This window comes from Coenobita brevimanus, chromosome 57 (genome assembly GCF_032717465.1).
Source record: "Coenobita brevimanus isolate Jiangsu-jjx chromosome 57, ASM3271746v2, whole genome shotgun sequence".
Classification (NCBI taxonomy): Eukaryota; Metazoa; Arthropoda; class Malacostraca; order Decapoda; family Coenobitidae; genus Coenobita; species Coenobita brevimanus.
The window spans coordinates 8,877,906-8,902,121 of NC_137010.1; the positions used below are offsets into that span (position 1 = coordinate 8,877,906).

General features: G+C 39.2%; 2 protein-coding genes across 2 annotated transcripts in view; both read right to left on the reverse strand.

Moving 5' to 3' along the window:
* Positions 1-3,854: 3,854 nt before the first annotated feature.
* Positions 3,855-6,372, reverse strand: LOC145402272 (uncharacterized). The gene has a single exon (XM_080274400.1). The coding sequence runs from the start codon at positions 6,367-6,369 to the stop codon at positions 3,898-3,900; it is 2,472 nt and encodes an 823-aa protein (XP_080130526.1). The 5' UTR covers positions 6,370-6,372; the 3' UTR covers positions 3,855-3,897.
* A 14,125-nt stretch (positions 6,373-20,497) lies between these two features.
* LOC145402085 (uncharacterized) overlaps positions 20,498-24,216 on the reverse strand; it is a 43,557-nt gene continuing 39,838 nt past the window's right edge. The window contains exon 2 of the mRNA XM_080274193.1: positions 20,498-23,207. Within this exon, the coding sequence (XP_080130319.1) occupies positions 20,952-23,045 (2,094 nt within the window). The 5' untranslated portion in view covers positions 23,046-23,207 and the 3' untranslated portion in view covers positions 20,498-20,951. The remainder of the gene's footprint in view (positions 23,208-24,216) is intronic.

Here is a 24,216-nt window from a genome sequence, read left to right on the forward strand (position 1 = left end):
ATCTAGAAATCTGACCTGCATACTGGACAGCCAGCAGAAACATGCTGTTACACTTTATGTGCACAGCTTTCTCAAATACATGATAAGCAGCTTTGAGATGCTGACCTGAAAGTTCAATTTTAACTGAGAGAGAGAGAGAGAGAAAGAATATCCAACCATCCATCATCCAATTCTAGGTTGCATCATGAGGAGTGTAGAAGCCTGGGGCTAGGCAATTTGGTCCTGACATTTAAGATAAGAGTGAATGATATATATATATATATATATATATATATATATATATATATATATATATATATATATATATATACTGTATTTATACCCAATGATGTAAAATAACTTGGTATCATCTAGAATTTTTAGGTCCTTGGAACACCCACTCTGAAAAATATGAGTAAACATTGCTCAAGTTACAAAGTCACTGACCCTATGGGTACTGATATTTCTTTACTGAATGAACATTAATTATAGTTTTCTCTACCAATCTTAGTCCGCTTTTAGACTGACAAGAGTACGAGCAGATGTGACCCCTTCAGTCGGATGACAAAATATAAACGTATTCTTGACATCACCAGACAATTTACTAACTAAGAGAGACCCCTGTAGCAAGCAATGTAATTAAGGCTATGGCTAAATCCTTCAAAATTTCAGTATCTCCCTGAAGCTGAATAAAACTGTCTGGATTTAGCAAGAATAAGAATGCTGTCCTTTTAGTAAAGGGGTTTGGCAGAAGCAACAACACACACAAAATATTACTTCATTTACGTGCAGAACATGTGCCTATGACTGAGACTGGGAAACTATCCAGTTGCTCTATGCCACTCAAAGCTAGTGGATCACCCATCACAAATACAGATCTCTTTGAAAGTCAAGAATGTGTTCCGATATTTTGCAACTTTTTCCATCTACTGGTACAGTACAATGTTGGAAACTGGCAAATTAGCTTTATGAGTAAACACGAAACTTTAGTAAACACTTTTCTCCTAATTTACTATTGACTCAATAAAGAATTGGGGGGAAAGCAACTTATGTGGACTATTGTATACCTTTTTGTTTTCGAGTCCTTACCTTTTTCTATTTTTATTTTTCTCTTTCAGGCTTAGTCTCATACTCAAGTCCTTATCTTTTTCAACATTTCATAGTTTCCTCTTCCATTATCTATTTCCATATACCTGTACTTGCTTAAGTCAAAGTTCTTTATTCCAGTTTCCTCAGCCTCTCCTCTAATCTACAAACTTGCACAATCTTGAAATAAACTCCCTTTCTCCTTGCCTTAATCTGAACCCTTCCACAATGTTTGATCTGATGTTGATTAAAATGGTTTAAGCCAACACTGAAGTATGTACAGTACAGATCATTATTAAAATTGATTCTACACAAAAATTCACAGCATTCACTATTTCAAACAATTTGAGTCTGGATGATCCACAGGCATCAAGGAACTTAAAACAATTTTTGTATATTATCAGAATTACATTACTGTCTCTTCTGACGATTAAGCATTTGCTTAAGACTTAAAATATATAGTACAGTACTCTTCGTGAAATGGATTTTATCTTTAACTGCTTTACACATACATTACGCTTTATAATAAATGAACTATATTTACTTATATATTTTTAAAATATCAAACAGGAATAAAAAATTTGTATAAAATGACATAAAGGATATAAAGACATCTTTTTTAAATATTTGTAAAAAAAAAAAAAAAAAAAAAAAAAAAAAATCAACCCTGGTTTGTACACTACTGTACATAGACTAACTAGAACTGTGGGTCCTTATGCTCATATTTATGTAGAACTAAAGGTTGCTCCTTTCTTCACACACACATATTCACAGTAAAACACTAATGTCTCCCACTCTCAAGCTTTTATCCAATGAAATGCATAGTATGGCCACCAGGACAATGCATCATACAGCCCAGCCATATGACATCAGTGCCAAAGAAAATGCCCACTCCTAGTTGCAAGAGTACCACTCATCCTCATGCAATCAAAACGTCATACTGCAATCCATTTTAATATAAACAAGACGAAAAGATGCCCAAGTACGATACAATGATGTGGTGGACCATTAAAAGTAGTGATAAAACTTGAAGTCTAATCCTCATGGAGACTAAAAACACATTACTTGCATCCAACATGATGGCTGAGAAGAAAAAATGCCTGACTGATATTCATGTCCAATGTGCTCGTCAGATACAGAACTCTGATCAAACACTGGGATGAAAGGCAGTTATTAACCATATTTACCGTCAAGATGCAGTATTATAGACACCATGATAGGACATGTGAGCTTAATTTTGTTTTGCGACTGCAAAAGCTATGATTCACTTTCTTCCACAACTGATACAGGAATACATTACAGTATTACTCTAATGTGGCTAGGATCAAGGGCATCACCAAAATTGTACTATCCAGAAAACATAGTTGTCTTTATAAAATAATTATGAAGCAGTGTAAGGGCTGTGTGGTACAGTATGTCAGACATGAAAGACAAAATCATTGAAAGAGAAGAGACAGGATAATGAACCAAGTCTGAGCTGAAGTGCAATAATAGCCAGCAACTACTCAGGATGTGGTGTCTGATCTTCAGCACTGTACAAGTGTTTCACTTTACCACAGACATCCAAATACAAATTCCATACAAACACTTCTGAACTCAAAAAACAGCACTATGGCCTGTATTCCTGTTGGATAAAGAGGTTTCCTAACACCTCTACCTCATCAATTAATTTTGCTCATTTCACATCAATATTCCCTTCTATGTACGGAAGGTTGACAAAGATGGCATAAACAACATACAAATTCATATTAATGTGCCATATAATAAAATTAAATGGCAAGGAAGAGGTGCCAGGGTCTCCTATGCTGATGAGAATACAGGCATATGAGTGCAGATACATCCTGGTCAAGATGGGGTCCACTGGTTGAAATTCTTGACAGCACAGAAGGTTCTCCAGATAATTCAATATGGCAGGATCATATCCTAATGTTTCCTCCTAACTTGACCTGCACACATGAATATATCCCAATTTTACATACCAAACACACCACAGGACATGTGACATCTACACATATTACGACTAAAATGCCTACACTAATACACAAGGACTGAATGGTTCATCTGCATAACTTCAGGTAAACTGTTAAAAAGTCCCCTCACATAAACAGTCTGTGAGGCAAATGCACATCATATGAAGCATCACAATAACCCAAAAGTTTTTCTAACATGTACTGGGCTGTGTACTAATGGAATGAGCCTATCCAAACATTCACTATTTTTATAATGGCACAATGCAGTCACCACAACTCTCATTTCATAGATCCTTTATGATTTTTTTTTTTTTTTTTAACAGTATATACATACAATACTAGAACCTCCACATTTGTCAAATGTTAACATTTACCATCTTTTAACATCAATTCAGTTAATGAACATGTTCAGACTTGTTGTTTTCTGAAACCTCATATTCCTAAAAGCCTTTAAAGCAAAAAGATAAACAGTACCACATCCAGCATATTAATTGCACAGGCCATAAGTTAACAGAACTCTGCCACTTATTAAACACAGTAACTGCAACTGCATGTAGGGTGCTATTAAATTCATATTGTTTTTCCCTTACAACACCACTGAACTTAGTCTGCAGTAAACTTTCACTCAAGTGGAATACTTTAGTATATTTTATGTTTCTACTGTTTCCTAAAATTTAAAAAGGTTTAGAGAAAACTTCTGCACTAAAATCAATGATGAACTACCTTCAAATTTATATGAATGCAAACAACTCATTTCTCTCCAAAACTCATCTAATGTAGCACAACTGCACCAATATTATATATTCACAATCAACCAAGTTCTGATATTGATGTGAAGCTCACAGAATGAGTGTCAAGAGCCTTACAGTGACCATAGTGTTCTCACATGCTCCCACTGAGCATAAGCATAGGGTGGCTGATATGTCTGCTGGATCATCATCTTTCCGTTTTCATCACACTCGAAGGGCTTCTTTTCTGTCTGTTGAACCACCATGGGTGTGTTGTTCTGTTGTTCCTTCTGCACAACTGGGACCTGTTTACTAAATGTCACCTCCCGCCGCTCAGAGTTGTGCACAAAACTGTGGCTGTTTAAGTAGCTCTCGTGTGTAAAACGCTTCCCACACTGACCACACTCAAACCGTTTCTCACTGTGTACATATCGGTGGCTGCACAGATATGCCTCATGGGAGAAACGTTTGCCACAGATCTCACAAGCAAATTTCTTTTCCTCTTTGTGCACAAAACGATGGATGTTGAGGTGGTTTTCATGAATGAAGCGTCGTCCGCAGACTTCACACACATGTTTGCGCTCTTCATCTGGCATATACTTGTGATTGTTAACATAGTTGGTCATGATCTGCTGGTATTCCAGCTTTTTCCCACTGTGAGTGAAACGATGGCTATTGAGGTGAATCTCCTGGCCAAATCTCTTGCCACACTCTTCACATTCAAAGGGCTTATCTTCGTTGTGCACAAACATGTGTGCACTCAGGTGACTCTCCTGGGTGAAGCGCTTGCGACACACATGACACTCATAACGCTTCTCTTCACTGTGCACAAAACGGTGACTGTTTAGGTGGGCACTCTGGCTGAAGCGTTTGCCACACACATCACACTCGAAATTCTTATCACTGTGAACAAGCATATGGCTATTGAGGTGTGACTCCATGTTGAAGCGTTTGCAGCATACTGGACACTCATACTTCTTTTCATTGTGGATTAACATGTGGCTGTTTAAGTGTGACTCCATGGTAAAGCGCTTGTTGCACAGTTCACACTCATACCTACGGTCAGTGCTATGAACAAGCATGTGACTATTGAGGTGGCACTCCATGTTGAACCGTTTACCACACACATTGCACTCATAGGCTTTATTCTCATTGTGCACCAGCATGTGACTGTTCAAGTGGCTCTCCATGTGGAAACGCTTGGAGCAGAGCATACAAGCATACTTCTTCTCATTGTGCACTAACATGTGTCCGCGCAGATGGCTCTCCATGTTGAATCTCTTGGGGCACAATGGACACTCAAACTTTTTCTCATTGTGGATCAGCATGTGACTGTTGAGATGAGACTCCATGGTAAACCTCTTGCCACACAGTTCACACTCATACTTGCGATCTTCACTGTGTACCAGCATGTGTGAAGTCAAGTGCCACTCCATATTGAAACGTTTGTTGCAGATCTGGCACTCATACTTCTTGTCTTCACTGTGAACCAACATGTGTGATGTCAGGTGGTTTTCCATGGCAAAACGTTTATTGCATATCTCACATTCATAGTTTTTTTCCATTGTGTGTACCATGACATGGCTGTTTAAGTGAGACTCCATATTGAAGCGCTTGCCACATATTTCACACTCAAAGCGCTTTTCGTTGTGGACCAACATGTGGGACACAAGGTGGCTCTCCATGGTGAAGCGCTTGTGACAGAGGAGGCACTCAAACTTCTTGTCTGTGTTGTGCACCATCATATGGCTGTTGAGGTGTAGCTCCAGACTGAATCGCTTATCACACTGAGGACACTGGAATTTGCGGTCCTCATTGTGCACCACCATGTGGCTGTTGAGTTGTACCTCCATATGGAAGCGCTTACCACACAGCACACACTCATATTTCTTATCCTGGTCATTATGAACCAACATATGGCTCTTCAGGTGACTCTCCATGTTATACCTCTTGCCACAAAGCAAACACTCGTGACTCTTTTCCTTGCTGTGCTTCAACATGTGGCTGTTCAGGTGGCTGCGTTGGGTGTATCGCTTTCGGCAGATCTCACACTCAAATTTCCGATCCATGCAATGAACTAGCATGTGACTGTTAAGGTGATTCTGCATTGCAAAACGCTTGTCACAAATGTCACACTCGTATTTTTTGTCAGTAATATGGACATGCATATGACTGGTAAGGTAATTTTCCATAGTAAAACGTTTACCACAAACTTCGCACTCAAACTTCTTCTCACGACTGTGCTCTAGCATGTGGCCATTGAGATGGCTTTCCATGCTAAAGCGCTTGTCGCATATTTTGCACTCGAAGTTCTTCTCCTTCGTGTGCCATTGTATATGACTGGTGAGGTGGCTCTTCTGGGCATATCTTTTCCCACAACGATCACATTCAAATGGCTTATCCCCCTCGAGCACGTGTGAATGGTCCTTAATCAGTGAGACTGGGGTGTTTGTTGTGTTGTTGGATACCTGCACTGAGTTCTCCTGCACAGAATAGTTGCTGTAGAAGCTGGTAGGGTGGTGGATAATGGTCTGGGTGCCAACAGCATTCGTGGTCTGACTCACTTTGTGATACTTCCCCGGGTACGGAATGTGTAATCCTTCCATATTGAGGAACAGACTATGATCTTGTGGGGACGTAAATTGCTCCCGGCCCCAGCTTGGATTGACTTCATGTATTCATGGGATGTATACAAGTCTTGTTAAGGTTGTAGTTCTGGGGGTTGTGAATTAGGCTTGCTGTTGAGTTGAGTCATCCATGTCGATGAGTCTGAAACAGATGACTTGCGTTAGCGAGACACACATAACACATGTCAACACTCACCCCATGCTTGGACAATGGCTGCAATAAGCCAGAGGTTCCATTTAATGTTTATTAAAGTTAAGGTCTCCCTCAGTGGTAAGGCATAATTGCTTGGCATCCAGCTACAATTAACAAAATATCCTGTGTTGGAACAAAAACCCTTCTTCATAGTCAAAAGTACTAACAGTTTATTTTTCATAATTACCCTCTCCCAAAACATCTTATTTACATCTTAGTCACCTTTGAGGTAAACTTTAGTCTTAGAAGGGTGCAGATGGTGAGATAAAATTGGCTGAATGACGCATGTAACATATAGCCAGCCACACCCTGTATAAGCCCACCTGGCCAGTCACAACTGTCAGTCACTAGTATCATCAACCCCCGGATCAGATGCGCTAACCAGAACACCACCACCCCTCATAGTATAATGTTGACACAACAATGTATGGAAACATTCTCAGGATGAAAAACTTGAGTCTTGTTCCATTCATAACAAATCCAGAAAAAAGATCTAAACAGAAGTTAATTAACAATTACATAAAGCAAAACTTTGTAGCATAAAATATGGCTGGCAATACTGATCAGAGGGTCACCATATTAAACTGATCACATCAGGTTACTACAACACAATGGCACATCCAGGGTGATACTAAAATTATAATAAAATGACAGGGCCACACACTTACAGTACTTGATTTTTTAAAAGTGTGTGGGATTAAAGAGCTGACTTCATCTGATAATTTTCTTTCAAAAAATGAATCAACACTTAAGTGCCTCTCCTGGATCCACTCTTCGGTCTTCCATCCACAATGCATACTTGTAAAATGAGTAACAATCAACACTGATTTACATGTAACAATTTGCTTGCTATCTCTTTCAAGGGTGGAAATACAGCAGCACCAACATCACTCACAGTCTTATAATTTACAACCAATATAATACATAATGTGCAGTAAAATATTATTAATCATTCTTATTTCATTTCAGTCATTACAGAAACAACCAAACAGAAAGCACAGGTTTTATCCTAGCTTCTTTGCTAATTACAAAATGCTTACAACAACATGTAAAAAAAAAAAAAGGGGGGGGGAGAGGCTCACAAAAATTTGCCAGTCGGAATACCAGATCTTATGCACATAAGATGCCGGTATTATATACAATGAAATGCACTGCTGCCTAAACTCTTCTTTAGGCTGTGGAATACCTTACCAGAATATGGACATCTGTCAGTACATTGTGCCTTTTGTAAGACACATAAAACCTTAATTTCATACGTTCACACAATATACTTTGTCAATGCTGCCACACCATGAAATGTAAATAATGTAAACTGACTTACCTGCATTAAACATTACGATGCTGCATGGCTCTCAAAAAAACTATATGCACCATCACTGAAATATATTTTACACTGCAGTATTTAAACATATATGTCCCCCTTGTTTCCCACTTAAGTATGTTTCAGTTAATTATACAGCTGTTTGATTCTCCCTGTTAACACACTGATTGTTAGATTTATTCCATACACCAATTAAAATATCAGGTCTGGCAGAAAATAGATAAGTAACGTAACTGTAACTGTGGCAACAGAGTGTGAGTAAAAGTTTGCAAATACTCCCAAGACCTGGCTGAAGATGGTACTCCACCTTCTGTATGTATTGTGCCTAACACTTCTTAAGGAGGGTAAAGTAGTATGGAGTAATTAGTATAGTGAAAAGTAATAATGCTTACCAGCTCTTCTTATAACAGGACACGTGGTTATATGCTGTCACTTTGAGCACAGAGTTGTGCTGCATAACACACACACACACACTCCCTCCACATACATAAACACATGCATGTACACACATATGCCTACATGTATCCACACACACACACACACACACACACACACACACACACACACACACACACACACACACACTATCAAGACTATAGCCCCATACAGGTTCTGGTAAAGCTTCACCAGGTGACTTACTGACAATGCACCCACTCACCAACTTAAAAACACTCGTCCAATAATTAACATTTCCAGAGTGTGTCCCAGACTGACTCCAAATTTTCAATGCTTCAACTGATATTTCATCTAACCCATAAAGTATTAATAGCTAATGAGATACTTTATGTAATTTTTAAATCCAGTACAGGGTATATGTAATTCTTGGAAGCTTAAATCTTCCAGCTTATACCACTGTCTTTGCCCTTATTTGTGTAGTAAGGCTGGTTGTATATAGAAACTCGTTCATGATTTTTTAAATAATATAAAAATTTTATTAAACAAAAAGGAAATATACAGGAGTTATAAGGCCCCTGCCTTGATATAGGGAGTGATTCCGGAAACATAATTTTGGTCACACTTTATTTCTTAAATATTATGATAAAAACTGAGCATTATAAAAAACTGCTTGTCAAGTTGGTGGTAACTAACTGATTAGTCATTTACTATAGGAGAGTAATAGCATAATAAGTTTTTGCTCAGTGGGCATGTCATAAAAAAATAATGTTACCGGAAGTCACAGTTGCTGCGGCACTGTTCAGTGGAACATGTAGCTGAGTGACCCGACTGGCCCTTATACACAACTCTGTCCTCACCTCATAGTCAACCCTCATCTTTTATAGCACTACCTAATACACACACTGTGCTTCCAAACTTGGTGAATTACTATGCATGGTACTGTATTGTAGAGCAATGAATGCCAGCATTTGATAATACTGGTAATATCTTGGTGAACACAAAATGTTACTGTCCTAAGCTATGAATGTACCTTAACATATAATACTGCATGTTGGGGACAAGTGCTCATCATTTTATCTTCCTGGCTACCCAGTAGCGGTAAGGGCAAAGTATGAAAAAGTAAGGAGACATTAATCAGTCATGTTAAAAATGTACTGTGATAAGACTGTGTGAACTCATCTTTTTGTATCATACACACACACACACACACACATATATATATATATATATATATATATATATATATATATATATATATATACATATATATATACATATATATATACATATATATATACATATATATATATATATATATATATATATATATATATATATATATATACACACAGTTAGTCCTGTAATCCGAATCACTGGGGACCGAAGGTCTAATGGACTATTGGGAGGGACCTCTGAAAATATCAGAAATACAGTACAGTATGTACATGATCATTAAATAAACACTTAAAATGATACGGGTTATTGTTTTATTCAACGGAAATGCATAGAAGTGTTGCTGAATAGTTGCAGGCTGGTACATCCAAGGCCAAGGGCAAGTCCAAGCCAGATAAATCCTTAGATAAAGCCCAGAAAAATTAGAAAATTTTCGCCTTGACAAATTTGGAGTATTCAGATATTCGGATTATTGATGGTCAGATTGGAGGACTTTTAATGTATAATAATAATATATATATATATTTGGGGGGAGGGAGGACTTTTTTTTTGGGGGGAGGAGGGAGGGGCTTGTTCTAATTAGGTATGGTGTATGCATAAACATCCTCACCAGCTTAATACAAGTACATGTAATGAGATGATTCAGGGTGTGAGCTGAGGTCAGTTTGGTCTATAGGGTCAGTCCAGGTCCTGCTGCTCTACCCACCTCATGCAAAATAATTATAAAAACACCTTATCCCTTACTTAAGTACAATGACATGAAGGAACTTCATCTTCCTTTGTTTTACAACTACAGACTACTTGGTGTTGAGGCAGAGGAAGTAGGGAAATTATACAGCTCTGGTTGCTTCCTGTAAGATGCATGCCAACATTATGTGCTTTGTAAGACTAAATTTTTTTTCCAATTATCAACTTGAATACTTAAAATTCTTGTATTAACTGAACATTCAAGACAGCATTATTCAATATTACATTCAGCTGTATTTAATATTTACATTCATTATGAAGCCATTCCTTTAAACACCAATATTTATATCAGTAAAAGCCCACTCTTCCAGCATCTATTCAACAGGAAACAAGCCTTGCATTTGTGTTCTTTTTTTTCTGGCTCAGCACACCAACTCTTAGAATATAGTTACTTCATGTTGGCAATTTAGTCCAAGACCCAAGAATTAATGCTCATTTTCCCTTAATATACACTTACATTTCAGCAGTCATGATTATAAATTAAGTCACAGTCAGTCATCACTGTTATGGGAGACATTATGATTACCCTGGAAAACACAAAGTCATTTTAACCACAATCAGAGTATAAACATGCACTTAATCATATTATAATACAGGTACTGCACTGAAACAGGAGTCATTTTGAGCTACTACAGTATTCTTAGTCAAGACTAACTTCTTTGAAAGTGTCAGATTTGAGTCATGTGTTTCACTTAAAACCATTTGGCTGAGGAATTTAATTTCTAGATCAAGAGAACAATGACTATTCCTTGCAATACTTCAGTACGTATCATTCCTCAGGTTCACCCATAACACAGATGAGAACGTGACCAAAGATGCGAGCAGACCTGCACACTACTTAAGCTACCAATCCTGACACCCCAAGATTATAACTATGCCCAAACTGCCTCACAATAACATACATACTAAGATAATACAAGAGAGCAGGAGGCAGGCACTGCAGGATCCAAACCTGCCCTTATTTAGGGTGATTCTAGAGCTGCTTTACCAGCAACACCAAGGATCAAAGTTACTACCATTCTTATTTGATTTTCATAGATTTAGTTGAATCTGACATTTAAACTTTACTGTATAATATGCTAGAAATTGCCTTGGCATTACTTTTAAAAACAAAAACATTCTTTCACAATATATGTATCAAATAGTAACTCTGGTCCATGGATTTTATACTGCCATAATTCTGTGATAAATTTTGATTGATGATAAACTTTCCAAGTGGTGGCCACCTCAAGACTGACATAATATAGGGTTTTTACATGACATCATCAAACCTGAAACCTCCACCTTGGAGGATGTCATCAATTAAATAAAGCTAGCAAACTCTTCTTGCAAGTCCAAGACTCTCATGACAGGCATGATTGACAGAAACACTTAAAAGAACTGAAGGCTGCTGAAAATGTTGAAAATCTGGGAGAAAAAAGTAACAACGAGTGAGGAGAGGAGATATTTATGGCTTGCTCCAATCAACCAAAGCAAAGCTAGGCTTGCTTTGCTCAACCAAAACAAAAGCTAACACAGAAGCATAGGTGAATGAGAATACAGGTATTATATCTCGAGTAGAAAATACCTTTGCCATACATCATTCCCTACATTTATGGAGTACACATTGTTGTTTGAACATTTGCCCGCAAGATTAAAGACCAGTTCTGAAGGTTAACCTACCTTTGCTTTCATTATACATTTCCCAAATTACTGGTTGTGACTGCATGTCCCAAAACCACCCACAAGCCATCTAATGGAAAGCATCAAGACTCTTACAACTTTTGAGATCATCAGCTTTTTGAGGGCTTGTTGGGTATATCAGATAACGATGTCCAGGTAACATATTCTAGGATTCACATTGCAATAATTTCTTCCAAATATTTTAATCATTCTTGCATAACAGTTCTCTTCTTGTTGACCTTCATCCTCATACATGAGTTCTGGACCGACTCTTGCATGTCTCATTAACTTGGCAAGATAAAAAGAGAAGTTTTGTCTGAGACTCCATGAAACACATTTCAGGGTTTACAGTATATTACTTTCCTCTTAACGTGGCAGTGAATCCAAGTTGACAACATCCATGTAAAACCCTATATACATTACAATGGAAGCTTGGTGAACCTTTGAGAGGTCTGTGACTATAATTTTCCATGGATCACATTTCTGTTAGTTTAGGAGGCTCCCTAGCACCTCTTGCTTATCAATTTCTGTATCTGGTACACCAATATATTGTTATTTATGCAGTCTACATCTATTACTACTCACTATTCCTGGATTCCTGACTGCTGCCTTTAGATATTTGTGGGTTAACACCATTTGGGACGCAGACACATTTATGCGTCCACCATTATTAACCCGTGGATTGTGCAATTACCTATTTTTATCCCACCCTGTGGTGTGCAAAAAATGGAGAAAACAAATATTTTCTTTTTTAAGTTTTTGTTTATCATAAACTTGAAGATAAATATCCAAGGCATCATCTGGTAAAAAAAAAAAAAAATTCTCTCTCTCTCTCTCCGTCTTTGCACAGGGCCATGTGTAAGTTTAGGTAGGAGTGTAGAAAAAAAAAAAAAAAAAGTTTTTGTTTACTATAAACATGAAGATAAACATCCAGGGCATCATCTGGTGAAAAAGAAGAAAAAAATCTCTCTCACGCCGTCTTTACGAAGCCCCATGCATAAGTTTGTGTAAGGGTGGCGTGGTTAGCGGTGATGCACGGCCAGCACAGCCCGAGCTGTGGCTCACAACTCGATGCTACTCAGCCTGAGCCGTGGTTCACAATCCATGGGTTAAAGTGACGTGTTTGTGTGTCAGCCCTTATTTATTCATGAACTATGTGGCTGAATGCCTTGAAATTTGGAGGAGGGATTAGCATTGTTCTCTCTCGAATGAACTGGGTAAGGGTAACGTGGCAGAGTATATGGCACTAGTGCATCATGGGAAAGGCAGGAAATTGTTCCAGCAGTCATTCTGAAGCTGTCTCCTGTGTGGAGAGGTGTGAGCCATTAAACAGGAGTGGCAGCTGTTGTATGAGCCGGAGGTTTAAAAAAAAAAAAAAAAAAAAAAAAAAAAAAAAAAACTAACACCCACTTATTTTCAAATTACAGTACTTCAGTTGTTCTCATTGTCTCTATAATGATCCATACTTCACATATGTAACTGGTGAATAATTAAACAATTGTTATAGGGTATGTGACATGCTTATGAAAATGCAAGAAACGCTTTTGGCATGACAACAGGTACAAGCTGGCGCACTTTCATATATATACAGTATATATATATATATATATATATATATATATATATATATATATATATATATATATATATATATATATATATATATATATACATACATATATATATATATATATACAAATCCATACCTCTGAAACTGCTTACAATATCAACATGCGGTTGGTTGCATTTTTTTGAATGGCCTGTATGATATTGGAATATTGTAATACTGATCCCTACATGAAAAATGTCATCAAAACAAGATGGTCATCAAAGGTGCAAAACCACATCTTTTCATTTCTAATGACACCCATGTCTTCACCATTTACAATATTGTACTTTGCATAATTGTGTATAGTAGGATCCATATGTCATACGCACATCCACTGAATAACATTACAGTCGTTAAGGGCTACATGCTATATCAATGAATATGGCCAAAAACCCTGCAGAGAAGCAAACTGGTAGTGCCGACAGAGATTATATAATTAAGCTACAAACATGCAGTTAGTTTCATTCTCTTCCTAGTTTGCTTTATAAACTTCATAAAGAGTTGTATTTTATGAATCTGTAATGAAAAAAAAAGTCTTTTCCCAAATCAGTAAGTGAAAACCAGCTTGAAGAAGTGTACACTAACATTTCACGTGCAACTTGTTTTTTTCCCTCAAAACTCTCTTAGCTCCTGAACTACTGAGTTTATCAAATGTCTATTGTATCATGCTCAGAGGTATTTTTCTTTCTATATGAACCAGATTTATGCATATACATCAATTAGTGGCAATACAAGAAGTATGGGAAGTTTGTATTATTCAGTATTTAAAAAATGGGCACGGCATCACTGCATCAGATGCAGTTCTCGGAGACTTTTTTCAAAATTCATTTTTTCTGGTTCTACAGTAATCCCTCAATTATCTGACGTAACAGAGCCATTGGTACGCTTGGATAAGGACGATGTCCAGACACAGAACAATACCCATACCATTCAGACCCTATCTATATGTACAGTAACCATCCTAATTTTGACTGTGTTCTATTGTCTTTCAGTTATTTAGACATCAATACACACATAAGAATATCTGACGTAATGCTAGACACTAAGAAAACAATGCGTAAACAAAAAAAAATCCACAAAAAAATCAAGGAAGAACACAACGATTGCAAAAAGAATTTTAATACTTACAGTGCAAGTGAATGGCAGACAGGTGTCATAACCCACTAGCCTGTACAGAAGCTGGTGTACAGTAATCCCATTTGTTCTAGTGGCTAACGTAATCACTTAACAAGTGTCGGAATACTCTTCCTCCGCCAACCGTTGCAGCTGGATGATGAGTGAGGAAGTGTGGTACCCTCTACTGAACACAGCATTGCCATGGCTCTACCGACCGGCCAGACAACTTTGACCATTCGGTAGGGAGGCAGACGGCCATTTCTGCCCAGCTGGTGGTTTAGACTCTATTACCAATGTGCGGCTCAAGAGGTGGCCGGCCAGCCAGCCAGGCTACTTTGACCATTCGATGAGGAGGCAGATGGCCATGTTTGCTCAGCTGGTGGGTTAGGTTCTATTACCCGCGTGCGGCCTGAGAGGTTGGCTGGCCGGCCAGGCAACTTTGGCTGTTCGGTGAGGAGGTAGATGGCCATTTTTGCTGCGCTGGTGGGTTACAGTCCATTAACTGCACGCAGTCAGGGGACTCTGACTGTTTGGTGAGAAGGCAGACGGCCATTTTTGCTCAGTTGGTGGGTTACGGTCAATTACCCTGCGTGTGGCCAGAGAGGACGGCTGGCTGCCCAACTGATTTTTTAAATTTGTAGGCTGCCCAACCAGCCATGGAGGAAATTTTGTACAGATATGGACAAAGAATTTCAGATACTGACATAAAAATGCCAAGGCCTAATGTTAAGATATGGGGCGTCCAGATAATCGAGGGATTACTGTAATTGCGATACAAACGTCTAGTTTGGTTCATAATCTTCATAGTGAGTTGTACTTTATGATTCTGGGAAAAAATAAAATAAAAAATAAAAAATCTGTATGCAAACTCCAGCTGAGAGTACAATTCATATATTCACACAATTTTCTTTTCTTAAGACTCTTATAGCTCTGAAACTAATGCGTTTATCTAATTTCTGTTCATGGCATTGTGCCCAGAGGCAATTTTTCTTTCTATTCATACCAGATTTACACACTTACATCAATTAGCGAAGGTGCAAGAGGACTGCAAAGTTGTGCTACTCCACACTTTTGACCACATCAAAATGAATTTTATTACCCTCCTATCAAATTTCTGAGGAATCCATGCAAAAATTCAGCCTTTGCTACATCTCATGACACAGGTTTCATAACAGTACGACATAATTTATATGCTAAAAAATGCAAAGAAAAAGTTATGAAAATTTTTGAGACTTCTCCTGCAGTGTAGTGTGCCTTGGTACATACTGTAATAAATAAGCTAATCCACTCGTGTCTAAAGATGTTGGTAAACTACATTGAGATACACTAGTTTAACCCCAGGTGATGACCATACCCAGTAGCTGATCTAGCAAAACATGCTCTTCACCCCGGGGGACGACTATAGTCGATCTACCAAATTTTGAAAAATCGCGGGTGTTTTCCTTCCCTCTGCCACCCTCCACCCTCACAGTCAGTAAGATATCTTAGAAAACAGTGTATATACATACATACATATATATATATATACTGTGATGGTGAGGAATTGGAAAATGTGAATACGTTTAAGTACTTGGGTAGTGTGATGAGTAAGGATGGAGGTTTGGAGGGTGAAGTGCTTGAAAGGGTACAGCACGGAAGAATGGTTGCTGGTTCTTTGAAAGCAGTGATAAGAAACAGGGAAGTGAGCATGGAAGTGAAAAATTTACTACATGACAGTATTGTGATACCAACTCTAACGTATGGAAGTGAAGCTTGGACATTGTTGGAAGGACACAAGTCAAGAGTGAGAGCAGTGGAAATGAGTTATTTAAGAGGAGCCTGTGGAGTCACATGGAGAGACAGGCTGACGAATGAGGATATAAAGGAGCGTTGTGGTGTGGATGTGGATGTGATAGGAAGTGTTATGAGGAACACACTGAGGTGGTTTGGCCATGTAGAGAGGATGGAGGGTGAAAGACTGACAAAGAGAGTGTATGTGAGTGAGGTGGAGGGGGGAAGAGGGAGGGGGAGGCTGAGGATGAGATGGAGGGATGGGGTGGAGAGGTATATGAGAGAGGGGGGTGTAAGTTGGGAGCAGGGCAGTGAAATGGCGGGGGACAGGACGACGTGGAGGCGATATGTTTGTGGCCACCCCAAACGGGATTGAGGCATCTGGCAATAGATAGATAGATAGATAGATATACTGTATATATACAGTCGGCGCAATGGAAGTCTGGACCCTCTAATTCGCACCATATATTTGGTAGGGTCCAATAAATATTGTAGGAAAATTCCTGTAGTCGGTTGATTTTTTTCTGGTGGATTCTAGCAAACTTTACAGGCTTACCACCACATGCTGTGAGATTATTAGCTCAGTGCCTGCCTGCCTTTGGATGGGAGAGCACGTCAGATTTTCTTGTCCTGCCTGGCCCTTGTTAATTTCAAAGCCCTCGTTTTCACACCCTCCTCTTGCCTTAGTGAATCATTGGAGATGGGTCCGAAGCCACAAACTGATGTAGGAAAAGCCCGAATTTTAACTATGAGGGGGGGGGGGGGGCAAATATTTGAAAATGGGGCAAAAATCATTGATTATTCCAGGATGGTAGGGTAAGCAGCTGAGCCCCGAGCCCTGGGTTAAGGGGTTAAGATGTATATTGAGATGATTTAATAATCTATATCATTAAATTATTTGAAAATACACTTTAGGCAAGTACTGTATATGTTAATGTCTGAGATATTATTATTTTTTTTTCCCCAATTCAAATTACAACTATATCAGAACCTTTAGATGGATTTTCATTACTGATGCAATTCACTATCAACAGAATTTGCTAATCCTAAATGTTTGTGTTCCTTAACACAAATAGTCAGGGGCAACTGTATAATAAGAAAACATAAACAACAACAGGCAAATACCGAGATATAATTCTGAAGATATAGTACTACGAACAAGGTGCTAGAAAGCCTCCCTAGTTCCAGAGAAAAAGGACCCCATGACACTCCTGTGTTATCTTCCATGATTCTTCTATCTTTAACCACCTTGTCATGTTTTCTGTGAACTGCTGCTGCTGCCTCCATACCTGCTTACTTACATATGCATAAATATCTTATACGGTTACATAAAGTTCTTAAAAGTGAAAAGTAATTAGGAATTAATTAGGAAATAAGCCTCGGGCCAGATCCAGAACTGTGCACGAGAGCTCAAAGTGCCCCACAATAGATCACTTGCCTCGAGGCTAGTCTGTTTCCATGAGAGTATTAGCTTGGAAAGCCTCCATGACAGTAGTGTATTAGCTTGGAAAAAACTTCATGTAGATTTTGGCACTGAACTTAAATTTATCCAGTGAAAAGTATTTCAAAACTAATCAAAATTCAAGTAAAAATGCCTGTACTTTCATAAGGGAATATCTGACAATCCCTACTACTTAGAAAAATAAATAAATAAATACTGTAAATAAATAAGAATCTGGAGATGAGCACAACATGGAGACAATCTTGTCCTGAGCATAAAGTGGTCTATTAAGGGGCTTACGGCTCTTCATCATAGGGACGTGAGATACATGTGTCAGGAGGAGGTGCAACTGAGGTCAACATGAAGTTCCTGGCTAAAACCCAAACTACGAGACATGTGAAAATAGGATCTAGTTTACATATAAACTGTTGTGACACAGAATAAATGAATAACCAATGTCGACCACACAGCACCATATCACCCCAGGGGCCCACGTCCGCCATGGATGTCCTACGAGCCATGATTAAAAACTTGATACCAGTTTTCCCTCCATGCTCAACTACCACAATGGAAAGCAAATACAATACACTAACCACATTATGAAACACAAAATGCAAAACTTGCATTATCAAATGGAAGATAGATTAGATTAGGTATTACAATACAGTACAATAATTTTAAAACCTGCAACTCTCCCTATCTAAAACATTTTTTTTTTTTTTTTTTTTTTTTTGCTCTACGATCCACAGCATATCATTTATATCTTTACATCCTGTAATAGAATCTCATGCAATTGTTTTTAGTGGCATACAGAGTACAGTCATTACTACCAATATTACAACAGTTTCCCAGTGTTCATTAATTAAGGAGGCATATGTCTGGTGCCAAGTTTTGAAAATAACCCTAAGGATGGGATCACAATAAACCTGGTCTTCACAGACACTAGTACAATATTCAGGACACTTGTACAGGACACTGATAAGTGGACTGTTGGCTTCACTTACTTGATTCCAGCTGATCTATTTCTTCCTGTTCCTTAATGTGTATTAGCTGCACATAACAATGGAGCTGAGAAAATAAAATTATGTACCAAGTCCCTACTTCAACACTTCTCTACCTTTTCACCTCCTCTCCTATCAGTTTTCATTCAGGGTATACTATATGTTTTCTCACTTAACCTTCACCATTGTGCTCTTACTCTTTTTTCCTCTTAATCTTTACCATTCTGTCCTTTACTAGCTTCCACCCATCCCTCCCCTCCAAGACAGCAGTGTCCTCCAATGACCATGTAACTGGGGTCTGTAGTGATGCAGCAAAGTGAAGCCCAGACATGATAACTGTGTATCACCTGCCACAGACATGGCTGGCTAACACATGAGGCTCTATGCTAAAAGACTGGACACTTCCACCATTTTGTCACCAACAAAGTGATCACACAGACTTGTAACATACGCACTGACAACTATGAAAAATCAAAAACAGGAACCAAGGTACCCATTACATTAAAATAATGAGTACTACACAGTACAAGCCTCAAGACCGGGTGAGTTAAACCAAAATGGGAGATCTGTCCTGTCTCACAGCACAGGGTCTCTGCTCCTCAACCACCAAACCAACACACTCACCAGATCTCACTACTGACACCCCCCCCCCCCTTCTACAACAAGGACAGTGGTGCACTAGGGAGATGTGACAACAAAATGCAGTGATGTTCAGCCACATTAGTATACCCAAGTTGAAGTTATAGCTCACAATGTTTATACTGAAAATTTTGTTCTTTCTTCTGCAACAACATAACTACAGCAAACAAACAAAACAACTGTAGAATGTGTGATCAAATTAGCTCAGCACAGATCACCAATCCAAATGATTTCAAGCATTTACTGACATAGCATTTTGACAGCTTAAGCCAAATGTGGCCTCAAGCACTTTCGTGGCTTAACACCTTAATCTGGAGGCCAAGTGTGGTGGATCATCTAGTGAACAATTGCTCCAAGGTTCACTCAGGGGCAACAAACTTGCCACTGTCACATAAGTTCTATTCTAACCACTTGGTAAAGCAAGGCATGAAAAGCATTAAATAGCTTCCAAGTGATGAATCTGAGAGGAAGGCTGTTCATTTTATAAATAGCATAGATGAGTTACACACATGACAGCCTACCAATAATAGGTTCACAAAATCACAGACATGTAACTTCACTATAAATAATGATACTTGATAGGACAACACCCATGTGTAGTAAAATGGGGGCCACAGCCAAGGTTTAGCATCAACCTTATCAGCTAGTGGAGGTCACGTGCAGCCTGAGGTCAGGCACGGCAAGCTTGGCTGGTATGAGGGGTGTGTTGTCTGGTAGCCATTGACACAAAGTTTTCCAGTCAACTCAATCTACCATCATTATCACACACCTTACTCAACAGGATTTTCCTAGTTTATATGTTAATTAATTTGAATACAGCATCTCACTGGACCATGCAACACAAATAAAATCTTTCACCATCCACAAACTTGAGTCGCTTAACCAAGTTCATCAGTGTTATTAAATTCGCTAAACAGGTATGTTCACTTTTTGTAGTTTCTGGTTTTAGCGAATACAAATTACACTTTCACTTCACAGTACTAGCACTGTATTTTTACCTTCTCTAACACATATGAACTATCAAGTCAATTTCATATCCAAAACACTACCCTGTGTGCAATACTCTTCCTGACTTGGAGAGATGCTTGGGTCAAGTTCAATAGGGAAACTACCCATCACTTAAGAATGTCACTAAATCTGAGTGGTTGGGAAGGTAGCTGTAGAAATGTCACATTTTCCGATGGAAAACCAAGAATACTTCTGAGAACCCTCATGAAAGTCTGTTATTTTCTCCACTGTGTCTTGGACATTTCATCATAATATGCAGCCTCACAAAAACTCACAAGGGGCTGGGAGCTATTTTTGTTTTTTTTTTTTTGTTTTTTTTTGTTTTTGCATAGAGTAATTGCTTGGTTATCTACAAATTTAAGTCACAAAGAACATTTTGTGACCAAAAACTTACACAGTTCTGCTCACATACATAAAGTCATATGGGTTGGTCAATCAAGCTCAAGAATTGCTTAAACTTGTGGAAACGTTACAAGCCCTTAGCCCTACAAGGACCACAGGGTACGTACATGTTCCCACTGTGCATAGGCATATGGAGGCTGGTAGGTCTGTTGGAGCAGCAGCTTGCTGCTGTTGTCCTCATAGTCGAAGGGCTTCTTGTCAGTCTGAACCTGCACACTGGTGTTGGTTCCAGCGTCAGCGACCTGACGTGCTGGTTTGGGAGCTGGGGGTGTGGTCGGTGTGGGCTCTGGAGTCTGGGGAGTAGTGCGTTTTTCTGTGTGCACAAAGCGATGGCTGTTGAGGTAGCTCTCATGGGTAAAACGCTTCTTGCACACCTCACACTCATACTTTTTTTCCTCACTATGGACAAAACGGTGGCTGGTCAGGTAGCTCTCCTGGCTGAACCGCTTGCCACACACATCACAGGCAAAGCGTTTTTCCTCGCTGTGCACAAAACTGTGGCTGTTGAGGTGACTCTTTTGTGCAAACCGCTTGCCACACTCAGAGCACTCAAAACGCTTCTCATCTGTATGCACAATGATCTGCCCATTGACCTGACTCTTCTGGGTGAATCGTTTCCCCCATTCCTGGCATTCCAGCTTTATTTCCTCATTGTGCATGAACCGATGGCTGTTAAGGTGCAGCTCCTGGGTGAAGCGCTTGCCACACACCTCACACTCAAAACGCTTTTCCTGCATATGCACAAAACGGTGGCTGCTCAAGTGGCTCTCCTGTGCAAAGCGTTTGCGGCAGATCTCACACTCATAGTTCTTCTCCTGTGTGTGGACAAATCGGTGGCTGTTTAGGTGGCTGTTCTGTTTAAATCGCCGGCCACATATATCACACTCAAACTTCTTCTCACTGTGGACCAGCATGTGGCTATTCAGGTGACTGACCATATTGAAGCGTTTGCCACACAACACACACTCGTACTTCTTCTCGTTATGCACCAGCATATGGCTATTGAGGTGTGACTCCATGTTGAATCGCTTGTTGCAAAGTAGACACTGATACTTGCGCTCTTCACTATGTACCAACATGTGGCTATTGAGGTGAGCCTCCAGCAGAAATTGCTTCCCGCACACTTGACACTCGAAGTTCTTCTCACTGCTGTGCATTACCATGTGAGCATTCAGGTGAATTTCCATGTAGAACCTCTTCCCGCACAAGTTGCAAACAAAACGACGTTCATTATGTACTAGCATATGACTGTTGAGGTGACTTTCCATACTGAAACGTTTGTTGCAAAGAACACATTCAAACTTCTTTTCACTGGTGTGTACAAGCATATGACTGTTTAAATGACTTTCCATATTAAAGCGCTTGTCACACAGTGTGCATTCATATTTCTTTTCCTGACTGTGAACAAGCATATGACTGTTAAGATGGTTTTCCATAAGAAACCTCTTCCCACACAACATACACTCGTACCTTCTCTCCTGATTATGTTGCAGCATATGACTGTTCAGGTGATTTTCCATGCTATACCTCTTCCCACATAGTGTACATTCGAAATTGCGTTCAGTGGTGTGCTTCAGCATGTGTGAAGTCAGGTGGCTCTGCTGACTATACCGCTTGTTGCACTTACTACACTCATATTTCTTTTCCTGGGTATGTACTAGCATGTGACTGTTTAGGTGATTTTCCATAGAAAACTTCTTATCACAAATTCTGCACTCATACTTTTTTTCAGTAATGTGTACCAGCATATGACTGTTCAAGTAATTTTCCATAGAAAAACGCTTGCCACACAGTTCACACTCGTATTTCTTATCACGGCTGTGTTCTAAAATATGCCCATTGAGATGGCTCTCCATAGAAAACCGCTTTCCACATGTGGGGCACTCATAGTTGCGCTCTTTGCTGTGCCAGAGAAGATGACTGGTGAGGTGGCTCTTCTGGGTGAAGCTACGATCACACTGATCACATGGGTATGGCCGGTCCTCGGCAATGGAAGCCTTACTTCCATCATTACCACGCACGTTGTTACCACTCACTTGCACCTGATACTCTCCATAAAGTGGGACACTAGAATGAACAAAGGGCTGCTGAGCCAACACCAATCCCGCTGCCGCTGCTGTCTGATGATTCACATTATGAAACTTTCCTGGATGTGGAATGTGTAGTCCGTCCATCATGAGCTGGGTGTCACGAGGCAGCCATCATGCACCGGCTGTCATGAGTTACCAGCCGCTTTCCCGTCTGCCATTTTCTAAGTCACCTCTGAGTGCTAGTCCATTAATCATTCATCTCGCCGGCTTCCAACTTCAGTATCAACTCGTGTATCAGTTATCTTGTGTCTGAAACAAATGGCTTCTGTTAGCTGGGGAGGTCAACACAAGACACGGCAGAGATGCACTCTAAAAAATGATAGGCCTACAGATGCATCCACAGTCAACACAGCTACACTACTGATGCACTGCCAAATACATGTCAAGAATCACCCAAAGTTTACAGTACTACAATATAAGTCAACAAATACACAGTATTAAACTACATACAGAGATTTGAAGAAGTGAGAAAGGAACAAAGATTTTACAGTAATCCAACTTAATAATACCTAAGCTTACAACAGCTGCTTTTGTACAACTTTAATAAATGAAATACACAATTTTTGTTATTACTGTATAACAGTATACATAATGCATATGGTATTGCTTAAAACTGGTCCATGCTTGTCAAAAACTATGATACTAATTATCACAAAAACTCTGAAATATAAACACAATTTTTTAAAAACTCAGATGAAAAACAATGTCATCACTAGTCAGCAGTATAAAACCAGGATGTCTTGGTCATACCTCACCTCCTCTCCTCACATGAAGACCAGTCACATCTGAAGCATTTCACATCTACTTCATCCTACAAGTCAATTTATCTTAAACAGGAACAGCTACTACGGTAATTATTCTAAACCTGTCACATAATATCAAAAGTTTATCTCAAAAGAATTTTAGTAAATGTGAAAACTATCATCTTTAATGGCCCTGACTCAGGGCACAGACTGGACATTTTGTTCCCTGTGGCCAAGCAGTGTACCTGTGTCACAATCCTTCATATGCCAACACTTACTTCAACACTAACACCTATGGTCCATACTGAATACATGCTACAGCTGACTCATTCAGGACTGTTATGATGGTATTAGTGGGGATGAGTACACTGCTCATTTCACTGGGCATGCTGTTCATTAGGTCTCCCTTTATCACATTTCTCTCTCTTTTTCTGTGGACTCTACCCCATCCTTGGATGGGAAAAGGAGGTCGAGATGACAATGATTATGACAGTGTTTATGTGACACACCAGTGG